Source organism: Varroa destructor, unplaced genomic scaffold, assembly GCF_002443255.2.
Source record: "Varroa destructor unplaced genomic scaffold, Vdes_3.0 BEIS01000003.1, whole genome shotgun sequence".
NCBI classification, from domain to species: Eukaryota; Metazoa; Arthropoda; class Arachnida; order Mesostigmata; family Varroidae; genus Varroa; species Varroa destructor.
In genome coordinates, this window is record NW_019211456.1 from 5,486,513 (window position 1) to 5,511,342 (window position 24,830).

Sequence of the window (24,830 nt, forward strand, 5' to 3'; positions counted from 1 at the left end):
GTGTTTGTCTGGCCGTGCTAACAGTATGCTGGTTCATCGTCCCCCACGGCAAAGGTGAGCCGCGACGGCAATAGGGGAAAAAAAATGCAGACACACTGACAGACAGCGCACGATACCGCCAATAGAAGTAGCAGTGGCACAGCCAATTGCAACCGCAGCAGTAGTAGCTGAAGGATCTGTCGTTGACGGCAACAACGTTGTTGTCGTCGTCATCGCCGCTTCTGCTGGTTGTCGACTTAGCTGCTTGCTCGGCTGGCTGGTAAGGAGGGTATTCCTGCCGCAGGAAGGAGGTAGCATAGCAGGGAACTGGCAGAGAGCGACGGCGGCGGCGGCGGCTACAAAACGATCGTTACGAGCACTGGAACCTAATAGCGCCGCACTGCTTACCGTCAGTTAGTCAGTCCGTCACAGCGAACCGCCGAAACTAGTCGTAGTCAGTGGTTTGATCAGTGGTATTGTATTGTGTCCTTTGCGCTCTGCTCCATTCGGCCGCGCTTAGTCGTTAAAGTAGTGGAGATCAATTGTGTCTTTTAGTGTGTGGTGTAACAGACAACGCGCGTCACAGAGACAATCACATATAGTATATTCGGAAAAGCCAACAACACGACTCACCGGAGTTGGAAACGTTTTTTTTTTCTATATTTGTAAAGCCTCAAAGCAGGACAGCAGAACTAACAGAAAAAAAAAAACGAAGAACCAAGAGAAGAGTACCAAGAGTAGATAACAGCCGTTGAAGTTGCGAAAAAACGACGCGCGTCGTCACTCATCAGGAGAGAGGAGACAAATATCAGAAAGCACAGAACACCCACGTTAGACACAATGAATGAGTCTAGTGACGATTTCCAGACCGACTTTTTCGAGGGAACCGAAAAGTTACTTGAGGTCTGGTTCGGGACCCGATCCTCCAGCGAGTGCCACAAAAAGTACGACCTTAGAATCATACCAAGGTATGTTACTGTTTATCGCGCATATTGCTCTAGTAGATGCCCATATATATAAACATCTGAGCGTGCTGACCGCTTAATTGGCAGTACAGAGACGCCCGACCGGTGTACACACATCATTATTAGGCTACCATTCTGAGTTATTAGTAGATGGAGGTTTATGAATCAGGTTGTTAATTCGTCAATGGATCTACTTAGTAGGTAGAATTGTGAAGGCACGACATATATCTGCTTCTATATATCGGGGGGGAATGGTTTCGCATATAGCCGGAGCAGTGCTTTACTTGGTTCAAAATCGTATGCCTCTCAAGGCAGGGCAAAATGTATGATTAAAACGCTATATGAAACAACACTGAGCAAATCACAATAAACAAGCAAACGTCGTTTCTATCTTAATGGCCCCCACAATATCCTGCACCCTGCGAAAGCGTCGCATATTGCGTTTTTGCTTCAGGCTTGCTTTTTGCGAAGTAGCAAATCGCTGAAAACAGAATTTGAATACTTCGGTTACTGTACATCATGCCCGTCATGAGCGCAATAAATCAGCATAATTTGGGCTGCGCGTCGACGGACTTTTAAAAGCATTTTTTAATTTGTTGTCGCTTAGTGCCTATAGTGTAAAATGAAGTGTCCGGTACGATGATTGTCTGAGATCTTACGAGTTCTATGCTTTTTCCAGTACACTGTCCGTAAAATGGACGTCAACGAGGTCTATGCACACTAGACGTTCCGTCTAGTAGTTATCAATGAGTGGCTGATTTGTTGTACTTTAGGTAGCCGCTCTTTATACATAGGCTGCAAGCACGGCCAGCTTTGCTAAGCACAAAATGCAGGTACACTACCTAGGCATTCATAGGCAAATATTTCACCCAGGCTCAATACATTCGAATCTCCTGAAGGCGCCCGTAGAGGTCATGAACCATCGAAAAGGCCGTCACCGTCAGTACTGTAAAATAAGGAAAGTGTGTATGGTGACAGCTAAGCGGAAACCCGCTGCCCACGCAGCTGCTGGATCTATAAGGACTCGTTTTCAAATTTTTCTAGCTGAGTCCCGCATTGCATAATAATCTATTTTATCATTTACGGTAGCATATCAGCTCGTTTCGAACAGATCAAAATAATGTTATTGTGACGCGTGTTATTTGCAAAGGAGCACTAACTAGAAAAATTAGCGTATTGAGGGAAAGGCCCTTCCAGGAACTCCAGATCGTCCGGGCCGTAAACCGATACCTCTACACTCTAGGCTGCTGTGCGGAGGCCGCTGCTGTCTGTAGGAGAGCTTGCGACCTTGAGCTTTTTGTAGCTTTGTTACCCTTGTGCTCTGAGCTCCATCGATCAGGCAACGACTACAGAAAAGACATAATCGAAGGGTTTCCTGCAAAAACAACGAGGTCTTACGAGTTTTTCTTAGTTGTAAAGGGTGGACAACCTGCAATAAACACACTATGATGCTGGCATTTGTATTTCTGTAATGTGGACTGCACATAATGTATCTACATAAGACCACGCTGTTTAGTCTGTCTTTCGGATCCGCTCGACTCACCTCGGACATTGTGCCATCGTATTCATCCAAACAGAATACTCGAACTGACAGGTATAAAATTCTACTTGCGTGTATATTTCCAAAAATTTCTAAAAATTTATCTTTAAACACTGAAAGATGGATTCCGAGATCGAATATAAATTAAGGTCGTACGGTCTTGGTTAAAGGTTGTCATATGTTTGTGTATCGTGAAACTTCAAAATGAAGCCACTTCCTTTTCTTTGGTTATACAATAATCGTATACAGTGTTCTCCTAATTATGATTCGCATGATCAAGCCTGTACTTCATATAGATAGCGATAATTTGTTGCACTAAAATACCCATTAGATATTAATCGCATCATTCTATGATCCATTCCTATCTAATTTGCATTATTTCCGTGAACAAAGATTAGCTTGAACGGAGCTAGAATCACATATTAAAATGTAATAACAGTGATGTAAATCTTAGTAATGGATCAAAGTGTTCGACCAACTATGTCATTCGGCCAGCACGCACACGTACGAACTCGACGCGTTTAATCATCAGGAGATATCGGATGCCGTTCGGGCTTCCATATGAAATAGATTGAGTTCAAGTGGCCAACACGGTAATTTCATTTTCAAAATTTCTACCTGTTCGTACACATATAGATAGATAAAGAGACAGATACATTCTGCGTGCAGAATCAGCAGTCTTTAAATTTCACTTAAAAATGCAATGAATCTATTTAAGTATTTAATAGGTTACATTTAAAAATGATAATCGAATAAGCCAAATAAGCTCCATATCGCGGATGTTACTAAATCGGCTAAAAGTACGAACCGAGGATATAGCAGCTGCCGGATGGACATGTTGAGCTTTGCCTTCCACTAGGTTTAGGGCTTCTATAGAAAAGATTCCAAGTGGCTTAGCCTAGAATCGATTTTCCTGCAACGTTATAGCGTGCGTTACGTTAGACAGTTAACTTGAGTCCAATGAAAGAAAACTGCTGCTAATAAAAGCTAAATCTCAGTATTATCTATAGTTAATATTAGTGCGTAGTAAAATACATCATTACTTGATAAATACTTGGAGTTTTGATGTTCGAGTTACTTCTATTCACAAAAAAACACGACGCGAAGTATGAGCTTAAGCTAGACATCGATTAAAACTCATCTAACTTTAGAATATACGTAATGGCAGTTAATAATGGTGCGGACGTCTGCAGTGGAAAATGTTCTTTATCAAGATATCGCATTTCCAGCTCGTCTGATGTTAAAATTCAAACGCGTAGAACCCTTTGTCGTATCTATCATCGCCATCTATCGTCATATGTGTACCACGTTCGAATATCATAGAGCTGTTAGGTAAAGTAGTGGAAAATCGGTAAATCCTGGAAGGTGAACTTGAACACTTCCAACAGCCTAAAAACTTAACCTTCAATAGTTATTCGAATAAGCTGAACATGAGCATACTCAAAGCCTTATTTCTTGCTAAGTAAAATATACAACAGTCTAACTTGATGGAAACAGGGGCCGCTAGGCCAAGCGGTTTTAGTATATGTCTGTGTGTAATATAATGTACTATAATATAATAGTGATACTTTCCAATACAAAGGGTAGATGGCTGATAACTATAGTGCGCGTCTGTCTGGTGACTGCAGACGGCACTGTCAGTGTCCGTGATAAAGCAAGACGCTCCGCGAAATTGCCGCCGATCTTTAAATCTATGTTAGGTAATTTTTCGAGAGGCGTATTAGAACGTCTGTTATAGCCTGGGTACAACCAGCCTTCCGCAACCGCCAGGGTTAAACATATGTCGGGGGGGGGGGTCACTCACGAGCCGTCAATTAATTCGTCATCCTAATTTTCTGTAAATCTCTATTAGTAAACTTCTAAGCTAAACGGTGGACGGTGCAACCTTTGCGTATCAGTTAAACAATATTAATAATTTGAAATAGGTCTTACTATTATTATAATAAAATTAATGTAATTTTCAATCGTACAATTCTCACAGGCGTTTAAAATTTTAACGCAGGTTAACATGTGCAGCTCAGGAAGCAACTCGAAAGCGCTGTAAACGTTTTGTTTCTTAGTAGTACTGATTAGTACCGAAATAACTGAGGCCGAGGTATTCGGTGTTAGTTCATCTATCACGAAACGTGTTCTCGATGTTATCTTCAGTGCTTTAGTGCTTATCTTTGAGATCAGGCAAAATTTGATCTTATCTGATCCGGAGTGATTAAATGAACGAGAAGCAACGCACTAGAAAATAACTCACTTTTTTGTTTAAAAAAAGTTTGAATAGGGCAGTTAAGATTCATTTATGTGGGGCGGCGATTTTAAGGAATTAAATTTATGTAATGGCCGCTTTTGTCTGTTGCTTTCCGCTTCTAATCTAAAAACAACTGCTGCTTTAATTGCTTTAATCAACATTGTCACTACTGATCGCGTTTCATGTAGATCACAAAATTACTTCAAGCTGCAAAGTTGGATATGTAAGATGGCAAAAAGTATTTTTAAGGTGTCCTTCATTGCTAAAAGGCCGCGGAAGAAACCTGGGCTATTTGTTTCGCGCGCAATGACGACATTGTATCCAAAAGATTTAAGCTTATCTGACAATTGTCTCCGCTTACAATTGGCTAAATAATTTAGTGCAGTCCGTTCTTAAGATGGCACATTTCATTCGGAACTTAGTTTTCGAATATAGAGTCGTCGTTCTCTTTCGCTATGGAGGCTATACCTATTTCGGGTCGTTTTGAGAGATTTTTTTGCCTAAATAGCAGATAATAAAAGTCAAAAATATTGTCTTTGTGAGCAAGTATACCGATCTGTGGTATTCAATCTGTAGACTTTCAAAATACGAGTAGCAGTCTTTCACCAAAAAGGCCATTATCCATGCACCAGTCTCATATTATGAATTTAGACGGGTTCGACCGCTAAAAGAAAGAATATGAATTCTCCTAGAATTTCACGCAAACAAGTCCCGGATGACGCAACTGTTGTAGTCTCTAAAAACAGAAACTGCCGAGCTCGGCGGCAGCAGTTAATCACCACTCTAGCCATTTTAGTACTGGCCAGCTAGAAATATGACTCAACAACCCATCCAATTGTGATTAGCTTATGTTTTTACAATCGCGCTCCCAAGCGTCTGACTATGACAACCACGAAATAAAGCGGCGGAAAGAAGAGATCACTTCCATTCGAAGCAATCACCTCAAGAGGTATTCGCTTATCGTCTATTATTCATAGTGCGCTCCAGCTACAATGTACGTTTGTCCAGCAATTTAACAACTGTACTGCATGACATCGTACGTGCGCCTTGAATCACTGGGCCCGAAAACCTGCCAGCCTCTACACGATAAAAGGCTTATCTTAGCCAAGAGGCAGTGGTTCTCCATGAGACCCTGCAGTAAAAGCGCGAAGAAGCAACGTCCAGTTGGGTATTTTTAATATGTTCAATTTATTAATAAACTGATAATGCAGCGTTACTAGGCAATGATGGTTAATGGGCATACGACAATGGAATTTTTGATTGGTTATAAGTCGTATTTGGTTGTATTATCGCTCATTACTGTACTGATACTCAGAAGAGCCGCTGATACTCAACTACGCATTTAGCTTTTAGCGAAGTTATCTCGATTATAATCGATATTAAAAGACGGCATGAAGTACAGCAGTGTCAGGCCCTGGGGTATCCCTTAAGTTTAAGTAGAAATCGTGTACCCGCTTACGAAGCCATCCAGCCATGCTATGTGCGGATTTGACAAGGATTAGCCTGGAAATGTAGGCTGGGCTTCAACGAACAATGGCACTTGTTACCACACTTCATCGATTGCCAACTAACTCAATTTACTGCGTGTAGAACGTCCGGTTACATGCGTAACGAATTATGATTGTCAAGTTACTACGAAACGTATTTCAGGGTAATTCTCCACGGCAGCATAACGATCCAATATGCTGCCATTGAAATTTTAATGTTGTCTTCCTTGAAAAATGCGAACAATTCTTATAATTAGTGACCTGTAGCCTTCTTAGTGGCAACGTATGCTCATACAAATCCGTTTGCCGCCGAGCTTCGAAGTTCAAGCGTCTCCTTGAAAGTGCAATTAAACGGATTTCCCCAAAAGACGGGCATAAAATAGCCATCCTATACCTTGGTCACGCACCATGTTATGATTTCAAAAATACAATCACTTGATGGTTTACTTCGTAAGTAGTCGAGGTTACAAGCTTGTAGTATTTACAAAGCGCAAAAAGTGTCAGTTACTTGGTAAGAAAGCAGTCAGCATGCTGACGGATAAACTGTCCAGCGGCCACGGTGGCTACATTATACTTACCGTATACAAATGACTTAGTGTGATAATCTGATATTGTTATATGTGCACGTGAGTTTGTTCAAGGTGGCCGTACGCCCGATCATGATCGGTAGAGTTCCGTTACAACATAAAACGCGGCTAAAAGTCAACGCAAATCTTGATACTTAGCTACGGTTAACGCTATTGCTAGATTGACCAAGGCTGTTAGTTAAAACGGTCGTCATTTTTAAGGATGTCGCTTATCGCTTCATAACATAAACATAACTTGGGAAAAATAATCAGATTCCGGTTATCCTTTGAATCAGCATAACATCTAATATATACGGAATTTGTTTTGCTTTAGTATGGGATCGTAACACAAATAGATGTTCCACAAATGACAATTTGAACAGAATCTGACGCAAACGAATTACGAAACTTTTGGTATGAACAGATCAAATGCATGAAATGATCTCTACGACCCGTGACTTTTTAGATGCCTCTAGAAACTATTACATTTCAAATGATGAAGTTAACAGCAAAAACTAAAAATTACATATAAGATGATGGGGCAGGTAGGGGCAGTGCACTATTTTAAACTTATTAACTCTATGATAGCGGATAGAAGTTAAGTTTTTGCGAAACAAAACGTATGTTAAAATTATCGTACCCACTATGAAGCCTGACGTTGTCACCGCTGTCTATTTAACACATTCCATTCACAGAACGACATGGGAGACGATGCTGAAACTTGTGAAATGCGAAATTATTTCCCAGCTAAGCAACGATGAACTCGACTCATACGTCCTAAGGTGAGTTGCATCGTTTGATCCACTAGACTTCATTAATGTTACTACGCTTTTCTTCTACGCCGCTGCTTTTCAGTTATGGCTAACATGTATTTCTAATTCTTTTGATCCGGTAGTTTAAAGGTCCTTGGGGGTCGTTAACTTCGTGTGTGTTTGTCAAAAGCATCTGATCATTAATATACATAGCGCCGGAAATGTAATATAAGTAAAATGAATCTGGAAAAATCCAGTATGTTTACACAGTTTTCGTGCCGTTGAGGTCTTGCATGTAAGTTAGCATAGGTATGTGCGTGCTTGTTCAGAGGTTCTGATTTATTCTCTCACGACATACGCTGATCCTAGTTAACGAGTACTTTTCAGCACAGGCTCCCTCCATCTCAATCCCGGGATCGTGGACAGCTGACCCGTCAGGGCAGAGGTGTCTTAAAAGCCATCCTGAGCAAAAGTTAATGAAAAAGTATTGCCTAATATGTGTAGCCTATATTTGAAAAACAAGACAGCAAACTTTGTGCTTTTGTCAACGCACTTGTGGACACCTCTGGCCTGAGTGGTCACCGTGTTCATGATGCCAGGAATCGACATTTGCCAGGGTCTGGGACATCGTCTCCAGACCCTGTGTCATGATCGGGCAGTGGTTTTCGAAAACGAAGGTTGTTCCGGCGACCTCGTCAGTATCAACAACGTTTTGCTGCTAGTAGGCCTCGTCGCTCAGAAGAGCCAACATTCGAGCACCGTCCGACACTGAGATTACCGTCACGCCGGCGCCGTCTTTGAGACAGCAGCTAAGCTCATGAGACGGGATTGACTCGCGTCCTCGGAGGGTATTATATGATACTTATTTTGCTACGCGATAGCAACCAAAAATCAACAAGGACGGCGACACAATGATGCAGTTGAGCCCCTGACCGCTTCAGATTCTCTCTAAAGCGTTCGAAATGCTTCGAAAAACTTCGAAAAATAAAAGAATGCACATAATGGCTCGCATATCTTAGCTTACTGATTTAGGGATTGTTCCTTTTTCTCCCGTATTTTTCTCTGAATTATTTCTAATTAGAAATAGGTGTGAATTTTTAGCGATGCGTTGAAATGGTTTTATTTCTGTGAGTGTGCTTGTGTGGCAGTGAGTTAGGCTCTTTTCTCGTATAGGAGCAAAAAAAATTCATGGCACAGTTTTGAACACACGTTATTTAGTCGTTTGTGTGCTGATGATCCTGTTTACTATTAGGTAAGAAATGAAAATAAGTCATATTACAGTTACCTTTTTGTCGCTTATGGCAACTTTCGAATACATAGGAATATTCTTAGGTAATAGTAATTTCACTATTCGGCGTCTGAGGGCTCTCTGCGGGTTCCGTTAGCTCGGCTCAAGAACCGAAAAATGTTTTTTGAAAAAACCCCGGTGTTAGCGATGATGGCAGCCGCCGGTTGGATCTTTTGTTTTGTCTGTTTTTACCATTACCGCTACCGCTACCATCCTTATTTCAAATTTCTTTTTTTTCTCTCTGATTCTGTTTTTTTTTTTGCAATTTTGCTTAGCAGACAAGTCCGAACCTATTAAATAGTAAATGTGAAACCTCTGAATGAATTTTCTTTTCTACCGCGCTCTAAAGTAATGGCCTTATTACATTACATAGTAGACGGTGAAATGCGTGAACATTCAGTTAAGTAGTGTCCCCTTTCAGCTCTATACTCTAAATAAAACGTATGTAATATATAAACTCAGCAGAAGCATGTTATCCACGAAAAAAAGGTTGATTTCAATTAAAGCGGAAATCGAAAACCAATTGTGAAATACGTTGTATGTGTTCTTGAGCGGGGTTCGGTAACTGGACGTGTGACGCGGGGGTGGGTGCTTACCAGCCACCAGTGACGAGGCTTTCCATTACTTACGGTCCACGGATAAGTTGTGTCTCACCGTCTACTCGTAGACAGTTATGTTTAGTGATAATAACTATAGGTAGTGTCATTTCCGTGTATACTTCTCTATTATGTATAAATACAGGCCGGGTTACGTCAGATACATAACATAGCGCGGTTATCTGGGAAGCATAGTTACAAATATTAACGCCCGTAATATGCAGCTCTTTCTTTTCGCCATTTTTGTTGAAGGTTATTTATTTTTAGTACAGCAGAGTACTAAAGTTTGCAAAGACCAATTTGAATTTCTAATTTTTAGCGATACCGGTGCTACCTTCCCTTTTGACTGCGCTTTATGGTTGTTCTTGAATCTAACAATGTTATCATAATTTGCAGCGAGAGTTCTATGTTCATCTCTCGGGACCGCTTCATCCTCAAGACCTGTGGTACTACAACATTACTTCGCTGCGTCAACGCTCTCCTCTACATCGTAACACAGTACACAGGCTTCGACAAGGTATGCAGCCTGCTTATATCAGGGCAGGCCTCAGCCTCATCATTACATCTAGCTTGGCTCGTTTTATAGAGAATTGGCCAATCAAACTATCTATACAGCGAAACGACCTCATTACGACACGAGCCGAAACCTTTCGCGTGAATGATGCTGTACGACAACGACGAATTCCTAATGAATTTATTACAAATAATTATAAACATGTATAAACCCACAAGACAATTAAATGTTTGGGGCATTTTGACACATCAATATCAAAAAAACGTTCCAGGCGAGGAGACTCAATCCGGGTTATGACTGTTAAAATAATTCAAGATCCATTCCATTTGCTTTTGTATAGGTACGTGATGTCTTCTATTCACGAAAAAATTACATGCGTCCAGAACTTCAAGACAAACCGCATTCATCATTTGAAGAGGAAGCCGGTCTTCTAGACTCAATTTTCAAAGATGGCAATGCATATTGTCTAGGCAGCATCAACCGCGACTGTTGGTATCTATATACGCTGCAGGGGCACCATATTAATCGAGCCGATCAAACCCTTGAGCTCATCATGCTGGAACTTGGTAAGAATCAACAGTGTAACTTATAACCTTATCTTTACAAACCACAAAAGCCCTTCTCGTGTAGAAGTCGTATTTCCGCGTATGTAAGCAAATGTAACGTGTGTGCAGTGATGCTCCTATTTCACTGCTATTTGCTGTTTTATAATGTACTACATTTTAGTATATTTCATTCACAGACCCAAAGATCATGTCAATCTTTACACAAGCTGAGTCGGGCTCCGCTTTGGAGGCAACGCGAAAATCCGGCATCGACACTATCTATCCTGGAGCTAAAATTGACGATTTCCTTTTTTCGCCTTGTGGCTACTCCATGAATGGCCTTATCAAGGGCGACTATTACGAGACAATCCATATCACGCCTGAGCCTCAATGCAGTTATGTCAGCTTTGAAACAAACTTCCCTCATGAAAAATACGAACAGGTGAGTAACACTGATGAATGAAGCATGTTGTGTTGATGAGATGTTTAATCTTGTGCTAAAGGACGGTAATCTATAAACAAGGAATAAATAAAAAAAAGTCAATTGATACGTGCAGTTGCTACAATATATTATAGAACGTGCCGGCGTAAATAGAAAATACGATCCCTATAAATATTTATTGAAAACGAGTAATTAAGAAACATTTGGTGTATATTTTTTATTTGTATGATAGGTTATCTCGGACGTTATTCGCATTTTCCGACCAGGCAAATGTGTAGCAACTCTTTTCGCATCAAAGGAGTCTGTCGCTTCAAAAGCAGTGCGACACTTCGACGATCTGGTCGTCGTGGGTTACCAGCAGGAGGAGTTGCAGATGTGCCGGTTTAAGGAGTACGATCTTACCTTCGCGTTATTTGCCAAGGCGCCCAGTTGAGGCTTAGCGGCGCGGGGGGGCCATTTTTCCAGCGCGATTCGAAATACCCTCATTAGCAGCTATTATAGAACCACATATATATATCAACGCCAACAACAGCAACAACAACAACAACAACAACATCATCAACAACAGCAAGCACAGGAGCAGTGCTTCGATGTGCAATACAGCCTTCTACGAAGTCCATATCCTTCAAGTTTTCACCTTCATTCTCGTATCGTTTGCCGGGTTTGCCATTTTCTTAAGCAGCAGTCTGGCCAACCTCTCTACGCTCCGCGGCGTCCGCCGCAATTGGTCCGCATGTCGCGACTGCACTCTGTACCGTTCACCTGAAGTCGGCTGAGGACCAGATGATGATTATGAATAATAATTCATCCATGAAGAATCTGTGGATGCCGACAAGGTCACTTGATTCAATCGACAGACGCCGGCAAGCATGACTGTATATGCTGGCTAACGTCCTATCGGAGAGATTAAACAAGGATTATACGAGTTGTGTCAACGCAGACAACTCTCTTGTTGGCCTGAGCATGTAAACAGAGACCGACGATGGTGTCCGATCTCGAATCGATGCATGAATTCAGTCGGCTTTTCTGAGCCGTCCGCGGAGCATCCGCCTCGTTTTGAGCCCGGCTCGTAGAGCCTCTTTTTTGTTACCTACAAAACCATCCAAGTGTGGTTCATCTAAGAGTTGTCATCGACTGTTAACCACTTGGCAGCGCTCCATAGAATAGCTACACTCAAAAGAAGCAAGCAATGTGTGATCTCTCGAAACGACAGAATGCTCAGATTTTTTCATCCATAAAACAGACAGTCCAGTAGGTTAGTCATGCGTTCTCGAATTTCTTTTGCCATAGTATTTGTAAATTGTATATCCAGTCAATATTTTCTAGAACTTATCTGGTACATTCCTAACTCATTCATTCTTTCAGCATTTCAAACTTCAACAAATAAGGAAGGAGAAAGTACTACATCCCATAAAAGCGTAAAGGAAGAAAAACCGACTAAGCAACTTTCTTCGTGGACAATACGAGTGTTAGCCTGTGACTCTATACACGTACAGAGCGGAATCTATACACGTGGAGGAGGTGATTTAAGCGAACTTCAATTTAAATTTATTTTTGAGTATTCGTACGCGTGTCTTCCGTTATACACTATCGAAGTCTTTCTAATTCTATTGGTAGGATGAAGACACGCTTCTGGTTGCATCAGCTTATCATGTAACTGTATTTTATGTTGAATCCATAATATTATGTAGAAAAGAAAGAAGGTGATATGGCAAAGAACGAGAAAACGAGAATACAATGACAATGACATCTGAAGCTTAACAGAATAACCATGCGCAGAGTGGCCCCTCTGTACCGAGGATTCCGATAGTCAATCTATCTATATACACACCAATGCAACACAAACATCAAAAAAAAAGGAAGAGTAGGAAGAAGATAATTATTCATTTTAATCAGTTTCTATGCAATGAAACAGTGAATATCTATATCAATCTATCCATACTATACAGGGCCCAGTATATTATTCAATAAATCCTACATGGGATACGTGACGTGACGTCAAATACCGCGCTATTACTGTTATGTATGGACCAACATTATTAGGACGGCTTTTAACGGATAATGCGAGTTAGTTAACATGAGTAATTAAAATTAATGATAGGTATAACGAAATCAAGCAGCATAATACGAATCATTTATTGCAGAAATAATAGAAAATTTAGGTGAAACAAGCTCTACGGTGCAAAGGTTGTTGTTGTATGCAATATACGCCCCTCCCCCCAAAAAAATTTTAACACGCTTAGACAGTTACATAGGATACAAATAAATTTTCAAGAAGTTCTCACTAATAAACTAGTGTGGAGTTGAAATGGTAGAATCGAACACCTATAGATTTTACAGATATCTATATAGGCTTCCGAGCAGGATCTGAAAATATGATGTATATATAGTAACTAAAAAAAAATCTAAAAATTGGAAAAAGTGATTAAGAATAATGGCATCACACATTTTCAAGAAATATTAAGAGACTAGCTTATACGTGTCTTATAAATTTGTTGTTCCAAAATAATTAACGCACCGATTCTTTTTAACTCATTTTTAGCACGATTTTTTGAGGGCCTTTTATACCTATTTCCATAAGGTAAATTTAAATTAATTTAATCACGTACTCTTAAAGTAATGTAGCAAAAATACGTTTTATCCCGCTGTTACATAAGTCGTTCTAATTACGAGATAAACCATTTAAAAAAAAATCTAAAAGGGTTCTTCTGAAAATAGTGATTCGTTACTTTATGTAAGCATATTAGGTGAAAATAAGTGAATTTTCGGTTCAATACGCGAAGCAGTTAGTAACAGCTCCACGAATTTAATAGGAAACGCAATTCTCATGTGACAAAAATTAGCATTACTTTATTGTTTCATATTATTGCTAGCTTTTTATCTTTTTTTATAAAGACACGGTTTTAACCATAGAGGCTTATCCATATTGTTTTCAGCAGCCTTTGGAACGCTTTTATTTTTGGTAAAATCAAAAAAGGCAAACACATTATGAGACGTATTCTGGCTGTAAAGTTTAAACCCGTAGTACTTCAAGGTATTGGTAAAGGCCTCCGCTGATGGAATCCGACTTTCTACTTCAGCTACCTTGAGCATACCCCTGAAAGAAATTTTAGTAATAAATCGGAATATTAATAAAAACCCCAGTGTAAAAAAAATGAGTGACATTCGATGAAGGTACAAACTCAGTAGCGATAATTCCTTTCATGTGCAGTAATGGTACAGGTTAGGGACGGGAACATTTGTAAATAGAGCACCACAATTTTTTCGAACAGACTAAGCTTTAATGTAGTCTATGCGAATTTCTCATCTAAATATTCATGCAGACATCCTGCACACCTTATAAGTGCAGACATATCCACCGTTACGATTTCTATTTTAATACTAACGCATGTGTCGGAATGTCACTTATGGTGTTGACGTTAAGCATAGTTTCGTATAGAAACGTATTTTAATGTTTCCGCGTTATGGCAGTTAGAACAATTTATTGTTAATTTTGAGAAAATTCGATCCAGTACGGTTTCCATCTTTACATCGCAAATCTATGCTTCAAGATTACAATCTGAGAGTAATTATTATCAGTCTTTCATATATTTTTAGTCCAGAATGTTTGCCTTGGCGCCATTAAGCTCTACCGTTCATAACAGGGACGCCCTCAAATGATTCAAAAGGTAACTTCCTTATTACTTAGGCGCAAATTTTATGCGACAGGTTCTACCAATCATACCTCGTTTTCAGGATCCGATTTGCTTCAAGAATGAATTGTCCCATATCTGTACCCATAAGCGACAGACACATTACAGCTATGTCAATAGTTTCATCCTTCAGAGGAAGATCCTTCATGTTGCATGCGACCACGTGCTCATTATTTGATACAAGGTCAAACGAATGGACCTAAAATAAAGGTATTAGCTTCATTCAGTTAAAATGGAGATCTCAAGTCACCGGAGGATAATTGTTTTTTTATCTTTTTAGTTCATACTACCAAAGCAGATATATAACTTAAAATGAATAAATAAAGTATGAATAGCTCAAACCGTATAGCCAAGTGGTTTCAATATTTTTGCCAGTTTGGCATCTCCACAACCGCAATCAACGATAATTGCTCCTTGCGGTGCCGTGCGTTTGATTCCCTCGATGATTCTGTCCAGTGGATTTATTGGCCATTTACAGACCTGCAATGGAAACACGAAAGGAAGAGATCCCAATATGTTTTGATTACAATAAGGAACTGCCATATCCAACAAATATGAAGTGACATATTATCATTGAATGTGCAAACAACATACGTGCCGATATTCACAGCATGAAAAAAGCAGAACAGCAACAGCAGCAGGTAAATGTTTGTTAATGAAGTTAAAATGAAGTTATAATTTTTTGATATATATATAACATAACTTCAGTTTTAAGCTAATAACATCAGTTCGAAACAACTGATCGGTTAATGGGTGAAAGGCTTTCTAACATTGTAAGAAAATGGATTTAAATCTATATTTCATGCACCGCAAGTGTTAATCCGCGCGAACAAGTTCTCATTTTCTTTCTGTATCTCTATTGAAGATTTGCCCTAGAATTGTCTTTATTTTGGCGTATAATTCGTAATAAGCAATGTTGTGGCAAACCTGAGATCGATAACCATCATGGTAAATCTGGAAGGCTGAAGGGTCATTCTCGAACAATTTCCTAGCTTCGTCGCTTTTTAGTGTATACAGTGATTCGTTAATTATTCGAAATTGGGCCACTCGAAGTCTTTGAAGAGCTTTGTTTGTAACCTCTGAGGTTCCCGACATGCTCTGCTTATTCATCGTGCCGACTTTTTTCAATTGTGCAATATTCCTTTCGAAGGCAGAATTGACTTTATAATCAGGTTCAGATTGGCTTATGTCGTTGTTGTTATCAGAGTGGACCTCATCACTGTTGCTTTTTGGCAGATTTATCTTTTTTATGGCCTGCATTTTCTCACCTGCGCAAATCTTCTCCGCTGGTTTGTGATCTTTTATTCCAGTGACTGCATCATTGGTTTGCTTCTTGCTCATTGCATCTGGATGTGTGCTATCTTCCGTTGTGCATAGTAGTCTTGATCCTTTGGTATTTCCTCCATCGCTGTTTAATGAATCGCGTTTTTTGTGGCGCCATTCACTAACAAGTGCTTCTATGTCTGTCTGTCCTTCCTTGACCCATTTGAGTTTTAGCTTCTGTAGTCGTTTCATTTGCCTCCTCCATTCGCGTTTCTTTTCTTGTCGCTGCGAAATAGTCTTGGCTTCGTTGGGTATAAGAGTTTTAAAGTCGCTGGCGGCACAGCCGTCAGTTAAATCGCCAATTGCATGAGAAGAATGGCCTTGATTGTAACTGACGTTATCAATCTTCTTTTTTAGATCTTCTCGTTTCTTCTTCTTTTCTTGGAGTTCAGCTTTTAGCTTTTTCCATCGATTGTTTTTTTTTGGCCTTTTGCTCTTTTCTACGTCTGTCACCCTGTTGGCATCAATGGTTGCTCCAAGTGCCTTTTTCACCAAGTCAAAGCTCCCTGAAGGTTTTTCTGCCAGATTCGTTGCCTCCATTAAAGTGTAATTTTTCTCACTAGTACTTAAGTACATCGAAACTTCACCGTCATATTTATTCTTGGGTTGGGTTTGTTCCGTTCTGTGGTCCACATTAATTGGTATTTTGATGTTTCGGTTATGCTTGGTCAGTTTTGTTTGGGACCGCACATTTTTAGATATTTCAAGGTCGTTATTTATTTCGTTTTTAAGGGCGCTAATCGTGTCGAGCTTGTGCTTACCAATTGCACTGACTCTTCTATTTTTCAACTTCTTTGCTCTCTTCTTTTCCCGATCTTTTTTCTTGTTTTGAATATGCTTGCTCAACTTGGCCATCTCTATCTAGTGGACACCTATTTACGAAACATCAAAAAAAGTCAAACAAAAAAACACATTCAACACGATTTTCGAACGATCGTGACACGAAATTGTAAACACAGCTGGGTTTGGCGCAGAAAACCACTCCAGAGCGTGTGTGTATGTATTCTTTATTTTTCGGAGAAATGAAAGTAGGACACATACCTTTAGCTGATGTGACTAGCTTCTTTCATATTTACTACTTTTTACCTCGTAGTATTCACAATAAGTAACTACCACTTATCTTTCAATGAGAAATTAGCCAGTATTAAACATCAGATAATTTCTAAATGCATGGTTTCTAATCTGCTACTTAGCGACGCGTGCACTGAACTTTCTCGAGCTATCCGAGCATTTAGTAGAAAGTTTTTAGACCATTAGGTTTCGTCTGCTAACGACCGTGAAGAGAACCAACTCTGCTATGTACTCTGCGCGCTTCAGGGCATGTGTCGGCATCGCGCGGGAGTGATAATTGGCTGAATATAGCGCCGTTTCTAACTATAGTTATGGGAAATGCGCTGAAACGAATTGCAACAAAGCCATTTCGAAGTTTTAACATTGAGAATAGAGCACGGCGAGCAATTGAAAGGAAGAAACCTATTCAGGCTCCTCGACACTCCGGTTTCAAAGATGCGACACCTCCCGAAATGCAAGGTTTGCGTAATTTAAAAGCTTTGCAGTTCCAAGCGTTCTTGTAGAGTTGCAAGCATCTGCCTTAGATATATCTAAGATGTTTTCTAGTGTGAAGTTTATCCATACTAGATAGAAAAAGAAGAATAAATGAAGTAATAGATTCTACAGCATTATCATAAATAAGATAGTAAATTTAAAAGCGGTGATAAGAGAACGTAAGTTGTTTTTTAATTGATAGAACCATCTATGGACATATTTTCCTGTTTCCTGAAGGATCTCTACCAGTAAGTTCATTACATCAGCACGGTACAAACAAGTTAATCTTTTACTATTCTATACAGCTCTACTATCAATAGCTTAATTTTTAGTTACTTCGACGACCATAAATATCATTCAGTCGCTGTTTATAAAATACTCTGATCTACCTATCCCAAACGAATTTAAAGGGAGAAATAAATTTTCACTTATCAAAATAACACAAACATTTATCTCTATTGCAGCTGAAGTTCTAAAAAAAATTACTGCCAAAAATGCTGCACTGCATCAACGACTTCACGATGTTCGAGTGGTTTCGGAAGGGAAAAATGTGAGTGACATTTCTGTATTTGCATTACGTACCTTATTTTCACTACAGGTGTGAAACTATTGTTCCTGTTTTTCTCCTTGGTGGGTCTAAATTTTTTTTTTTGTAAAAATAAGTATATCGAATCCAGGCCGAACCTGAAATTTTCTATCTAATGTAATAAGAACCCGTGACACAATAGATTATGTAGTATAACGTAATAAGGATAGACCAGAAGTTAGTTGAGAAGATATCTTCTTTTAATTGCATAGACTGCATCAACTGGAACGTTTTCGCGAACATAAATAGTCTGTGATAACAAACATAAATTAGACAACATGCTAAAACAATTTATTTATAGACGAATTTTACCAGAGCAGGTTGTAAGCCTTTCTTAGTGAAGTTTACCGATCCTCAGTGAACCGAAATCGACGACTGGAGACATTGCGACTGAATGAGCCATTGCAACAGAGACAGAAGCAGGGGTTTCATTAGGCATGAATGGAAGGAACACGTAAGCACAATTACTGGAAAAACTTTGTAACTAATTAAAAACATGCAGAAACGTCTTTATAATGTCCGTTTTGACTGGTAAATTAACTTCTACGTCTATCATTGCTGGGTTGGTTATGAACAACCTAGGCGCAAGTCTTATGCTACTGAAATCAGACAGAAACTTCCTGAAGACGATGAAGTCAAGAGATTTGGTCAGTATCAGTTGTCTCTGAATTCTTTCAGGAATGCACCGGCAAACTATTTTCGACTACTCAGCCATGAAAAAATATTTCCCGTACATGCAAAAATCACTATTGTGACCAACTGCTATTGTGCCTACTATCTAAAAAATGTCCCCACTGTGGGAAAAATTTGAAAAAAGATCCACATTCTGAGTGTTGTGATAATTTAAGGAGACATTATGATGCTGCCGCCGTCGTCTCTTTCAGGACGGCGCGTTAATTAACAAAAAATGTCTATTCTGTCGATGGCTCTGCATTAAACGATAAGCGTTACCTAGACAAACCTTTCTGTATTTGTTGACAAAGGTATCCCCATTACACGTAATAAGTTCCATTAGCGCTGGGAGCCTAAACCGTTTACAAACCCGTCCCAAACGTTTCTATCTATATTTTAAAACGCCTTCAAACTAATCGACGTGAGCACATGAAAACAAATAGTGAGCGAATTCACGTCGTCATACTAAAAATGATCATACTCTCTCTCAATCACTTTCCACATATAGGCGTACTTCAGCAGAGTATGTATAGCCCGCGACATATGATACAATGGCCGTACTGGGTTTTGCCACTTTTTTTTTAAATACTTAAGTAATTTTTTTGAGAAGAAATACGCACTTCTGAAATACATATGGCACCGTTATTTACCCTTCCTTAAACACAACATTCAACAGAAACTAAATATTTGTATGTATCCTATGCACACCGGAGCTTATTCTTACAAGGATTTTTTTTCCGGAAGCTTATAAGATAGCTTCCTAGTACTGCATCTTCGAGAATTCTCAGAAACAAATGACACCGCGGGACCAGTCTGTCCATCACTTCTCTCAGCTCTCTAGGCTTTGAGAAGATTTATATCTGATTTTAAGGCTTATATCTGAGGTTCTCGTGAATAATTCGAGTAACGGTAGGATTGAACATGTTAAATTTAGCCGCCATCGAGAACAAGAGTGTTTGTCTTTCATAGTCTTGGAGATCAGAACGGGTTTTTGTGGTTTTTTTACAGTCGTGTTCATGACGTATTCCTTACATTCTAGTGTGTAAAGGTATTCTTTTGACTCGTCAACAACCACGTATTCCATCGCAATTCGATCAACCATCGATTTCTGCTAACCAAGTAAGGTTATTCTTTAATACAGGTTCGTTCGACAAAAAGACATTGGGATAGATTTTCGCTCATAGTCCAAGGACGGGCCTTCTGTGTCCGCTAAGTTTATGGTTTTGTTTTCAGTGCTGGAAATATAGTGGATTTTCTTTTCATCCCAACAAAAGCATCGGCAAGCACAGAAACGCATGCGCTATCGCTGTCAGTGTTATATATATACATGCGAAATTAACGAAAGTTGTAAATAACCTTAGTAAAATTCGTTTTCATACAATTTGCGGAAGATAAGTATGTTGCGTGGATGTCTCTTCATCCATTCCCACAAGGTTGCCTAATTTTTTTTTTCATTGTTAATTGAGTTAGGTCTAGTGACAGTCAGGTTTAACTTCTGTTTACACTAACATTTAGGGAGCCACGTCCCGAACCGGAGTTTAATTAAGTTAATGTTGTGTACATTTTCCGAATATACGGAATCTATGAGAACATATAAAAAAAATGTATATTATCCACTTGTTTATGAATCATAGTTTCATTGGATATGAGTTAGTATTAATATTAAATAAATTAATATATATATTAAATTACAAGAACTTTGTAAGATTAGTAAATCCATATAATAGCACTATATGTATGTCTTTTATCGTAGGTCTGTATCCAAAAAAGCCGAAAACTTCCGGAAGCGCGGAAAAAGCCTATTGACCCCGAGTTTGGTTTTTTTGAACCAAGCTATATTCCCAAAGGCAGAATCAGCCTTTCAAAGGCAACGCAACTACTTAAAAAGCATGCCAGTGATCCTTCAAAATACCAAGCTTCTCAGGCCGCAAGCGACTACAATCTCGAACTCAAGGACGCGCAGAATATAATTAAGTAATGTCTTATTAATTTAGATAGATATATTTCATTTTAAATAATTGATAATGCAATTATATGCTAATACAATTGTGGATCGTTATCAAATGATTTACTAGATTAGTGCTACGTGACCGTGAAATCTTCAATTAGAGTCGTTCCAAAACGTTTATAGCTATGAATTTATCGCGATATAAAATAGTACTTACGGTAATTGGCGAAATCGTAAGCGATATGTACTTGCTTCTGAGCTACTTGACTTACCAAACATTTCTTGTACAAAATATAACGACAGCACACTCAATTTTATGTGCTTCCAGGTATTTCATCCCAATGAGAATGTTGGACCCAGATGATAAGGAGAGTCTTAATAAATTTATTGAGGAACAAAAAAAATACTACCAACGCTTAGATGCTGAGAAACGAAACAAGCTTCCCTCTGATTAAAAAGATAGTTTCATAAAAAAAATGTTTTATTTCATAGAAAAATCACATTAAGCGAGGTGTCTGTGTTTCAATGACCGTGCTGATATTACTGTTTTTTTCCATATACATGTATATATACGTAAGAAATTAGGTGGCGGTGTTTAGATTAATTGTCAATTAATGCGTTAGTTTTCTGACGGCTTTTTATGGAATACTTTACCTTCAGTGTCATAAAATTTGCATCCTGTTAGCGTATTAAATCCTTCACATCTGGCCACGCAATTATCATTATCACACACCATCAATGTCTTGAGTATTATCTGGCACGATATCTTTGCTCGTACTTAACTGATCCAAATTTGAATACACTGAACTCTTTTATAAAAATTATAGAGAAAAAAGATTTCTATAACCACGCGTACCGTCAATGTTGTATTAATGGCCTCAAATTAAAACAACGGTATGCTTTCCTTAAAAGCTACAGCGGCAAAAGTAATTTTTTTGTTCAGTAGTTTATTGCTAACTATTGTTTATTATCAATCCTTTTTTAGCTTTTAGTTTAATTGGTAATAACTTCATACGGCTATTTAATTGATAACCTTTATAATTAATCGAAGGTACTATAGCTGTGGCGTTGTTTTCAATTAGAGGTTTAATCATTTAACTTTAATTCACGTCACTACGTATAGAAACGGTCGTATCATTAACGCGAAAGGTCCGCATACAATTGCTTTCAATTGATCACTTTATGAGATCAATCTGCAGTTTAAACTACCTACTAGTTCGGAGTCTAAAGAACGTGTGAGTTAGGAAATCAAATGTTATCAGATCTCATTCTATTATGCAGAACCATATATTTCTTTGAGCTTTGTTTCTTTGTATTCAGTTCATGTATATGTAAACAGCAGGATAGGATAAGAGTTTCGGTTGGTGAAAATCAGTCCCAAAATATTTGTGGAAGAAATGCTTTAGGATTACGTATTTCTAACAAAAACAAAATTCAGTCAAATAATGAAGAATAATTGCATTGAAGTACGTCTCACCCTTTTATTGGCAAAAGGCCTCTTATTTTCTAGTTGACTATCTAGGCAGAAGAACAATAAGCTAAGTTTGTGAGGGAATATTTTTATTTGTTAACTGATGTAAGCTTTTATTTTTCTGCAGTGACTTGCAAGCGTACGGTATATTTTTCGACAATCATGGCCTGTAGTTTAGCTTCTTCTGTATTGGCTTACTCGCAAATCGAAACATTCATATCTACCTATTTTTATGATATACTATATGACATTTATATTGTTACTGTAGGAAAGGGTTCCCTCGTACGATTCGATCGAGTTATTAACGTAGGAGGTATCCGCTACAGAAAATATTTTTGATTTTCCGCTCAAGAAGACGATTACGATTGATTCGTTCTGAAGAGCAGGCGCAGTTGCTCGCAAAACTATAGGATAACAAACAACCTCATTCCCTTTGTCGTTTCAATCATTGAAGTTGTTTCGCTTTTTGTGTTATAAGCCTGACTCTAAAGGTTACACTAAATTGTCTTTTGTATGAAAGTTTGAAAGTTACAATGATCATTATTTTTCCTTGGAGCTTATGGTGGGCTTCTATTATAAACAGTATGACGATGTGTATCACGATACCTAAATATTTTTTACCATTTGTGTATGTCGTTTATGTATTTATCTACTAATTAATAGATTTATCATAGTGAGATACTTTCACAGTATATCCTAGTATGCATGCTTCTGAAACCGAGACTTTTTTGAAAACGCGAATTGTTAACAAGTGTAGCGTCTTCATTCTATAGAAACTGTTGCATAACTAATTATATATTGTATTGTATCAGCAATACAAACCCGTAATATACCGAACTATAATCGATATGTGTTGTCGTTGATTATATGTCAAGCTGTTAAATTATTACATTTTGGTACGATCATCAATTGCTGTGTTCCACGTCGCTGGAACATTCTATAGTTTTTCCACTACGTCCACTAAATTATTACCTATGTAATTCCATTTACTTCGCCGGGAATATCATACGAAACGCTGACTAGATGCTTTACTCCGGACAAGAACGTATCCTTATGAGCTGCTAAAAACACGTTAAAAGCTGACTGTTTTCCTTGTATGTTTCAAAATACGGGATATTCCTTTTGGAATTTTTCTATCCAACATGTTGTTTGTTTCACAGCATAATAGAAACCAACCTGAGATTTACAAGGCCTATCTCCAATATCATCACGTGTAAATTTGTAGCAAGCTATAGCTTAATATAATAAGACGCCGATTAATCTAATAAGATAGATCAGTAGAGTATAATTAGACCCGTATTCCTCAAGAAAGCAGATCATTGTCGGATCCTGTGGACCATTTTTCTTTGATATCGTATTAACTCGCTATTTTCTTTTGCTGCTTTATTGTGACAAAGATTCCCAACCTCGTTACTTCGGAACATGTGGCGAGCCAATACGAGTTGCGATGTACACACAATACTATTCGTGATAGATCGATATTTACATTCTATGTATATACACAGATGTTCGAGCCCTGTGAAGAAAGTAATTACCTTACTTTGACCTCCCCCCCCCCCCCCCAAACAAAAACCTCCCATTTTACGGTGTTGTACACTAGCCGCATCGATCCATCTTTGTCCAATACATTTATTGTGTATAGTTTCCTCTAAGTGGCTATACGTGTTACGAATGTGTTGTATAGCAACGCGTAAAGAATAGTTTTAAGGAGGCGGTCTACATAATCTGCCATTGCAATAATAGTATCGTTATCCTTCGTAATGAACTCAGTGCCTTTGGCATACGTTTCAGGGATACGTTTTTCGTATACATTTTATGAATTCGTGTTGTTTTTGTTATTTTTGCTACGGTCGTCTGTTTTACCGGCGCTTCCAATGTCTGTTTCCTCTTCTGAGCTTTGATTCTCCAATCCAGAGTCTGAAATTAGCCAAAAACATCATTGATAATTCTTACTATACATATATGTATTTCATACCTCATTATAAATAAAATGCCTAAGACTTTTGAGTAAAATGAATACCCGTTTAATTATTTGATACCAATATGACACCAGCACGTTTGTTTTCTTGGAGTGAATCAGAAATTTATAGAGCTGATGTTTCTCAAAAATAGGAGTTTTATGTTTTGCAGCCCCTATTCTTGTGAATTTGAAACTCTACCTTCAAATGTTTTAAATAACACTTAAAAACTCAGTTTTTTCCCTAAAAAGTTGCGAAAGCAAAAAGTCCTAATCGGCTATATTAGAACTAAGTATATTTGACCACTACACATGTAAATAATTTGCGAAAATCAATTGAATAGAAATGTTCGAATTTTTCATACCAAAGAGCGTTGTAGTTGGCAGAGTGGTGCCGTGTCCGCCGCTCCCGCTGCTCGCATCCTTTTCCTGACTGCTGGGGCATTTAGTGATGGCATCCGTAGGAACAGATGTGGCCGCCCTGAGCGGGCAGTCAGCGATCAGATGGTCTGATGATTTGCACTGATGGCACCGCTTTGGCAAAGGCCCTTCCCGACATTTTGCGGCAATGTGATTTGCGAATTCGCCGCAATTGTAGCACCTAAGGCAAGTACAAATAATGGCTTTTACAGTATTGTGTAGAACATCTTGTGTGTTACTTAACATGGTTGTTAGTCTACTAAAAGCCTCAGCCTCTTTATGAAGTGTACAATTATATTAAGG

At 38.7% G+C, this 24,830-nt stretch overlaps 4 protein-coding genes across 7 annotated transcripts in view; 2 read left to right on the forward strand and 2 right to left on the reverse strand.

The window, feature by feature from the left end:
• Positions 1 to 98: 98 nt before the first annotated feature.
• SamDC (S-adenosylmethionine decarboxylase) lies at positions 99 to 12,916 on the forward strand. Its single transcript, XM_022799397.2, has 7 exons — positions 99 to 947; positions 7,472 to 7,558; positions 9,809 to 9,929; positions 10,267 to 10,492; positions 10,669 to 10,913; positions 11,146 to 12,168; positions 12,279 to 12,916. The coding sequence occupies exons 1-6, from the start codon at positions 820 to 822 to the stop codon at positions 11,344 to 11,346; spliced, it is 1,008 nt and encodes a 335-aa protein (XP_022655132.1). The 5' UTR covers positions 99 to 819; the 3' UTR covers positions 11,347 to 12,168; positions 12,279 to 12,916.
• Positions 12,917 to 13,735: 819 nt separating this feature from the next.
• LOC111247880 (uncharacterized) lies at positions 13,736 to 16,914 on the reverse strand. The gene is made up of 4 exons (XM_022799392.2): positions 15,533 to 16,914; positions 14,948 to 15,085; positions 14,638 to 14,804; positions 13,736 to 14,010 (listed from the first exon to the last, which is right to left on the reverse strand). The coding sequence occupies exons 1-4, from the start codon at positions 16,781 to 16,783 to the stop codon at positions 13,791 to 13,793; spliced, it is 1,776 nt and encodes a 591-aa protein (XP_022655127.1). The 5' UTR covers positions 16,784 to 16,914; the 3' UTR covers positions 13,736 to 13,790.
• Positions 16,915 to 17,187: 273 nt separating this feature from the next.
• Positions 17,188 to 21,156, forward strand: LOC111247884 (NADH dehydrogenase [ubiquinone] 1 alpha subcomplex assembly factor 4). Its single transcript, XM_022799399.2, has 4 exons — positions 17,188 to 17,458; positions 17,938 to 18,023; positions 20,485 to 20,705; positions 21,008 to 21,156. The coding sequence occupies exons 1-4, from the start codon at positions 17,311 to 17,313 to the stop codon at positions 21,132 to 21,134; spliced, it is 582 nt and encodes a 193-aa protein (XP_022655134.2). The 5' UTR covers positions 17,188 to 17,310; the 3' UTR covers positions 21,135 to 21,156.
• A 2,046-nt stretch (positions 21,157 to 23,202) lies between these two features.
• LOC111247881 (protein lin-28 homolog) overlaps positions 23,203 to 24,830 on the reverse strand; it is a 58,792-nt gene continuing 57,164 nt past the window's right edge. For all 4 annotated transcript variants that reach the window (XM_022799396.2, XM_022799395.2, XM_086982402.1 and 1 more), the window contains 2 exons: positions 24,473 to 24,708; positions 23,203 to 24,067 (listed from right to left, as the gene is read on the reverse strand). In XM_022799396.2, coding sequence (XP_022655131.1) covers positions 23,964 to 24,067; positions 24,473 to 24,708 — 340 coding nt within the window. In that variant the 3' untranslated portion in view covers positions 23,203 to 23,963. The remainder of the gene's footprint in view (positions 24,068 to 24,472; positions 24,709 to 24,830) is intronic.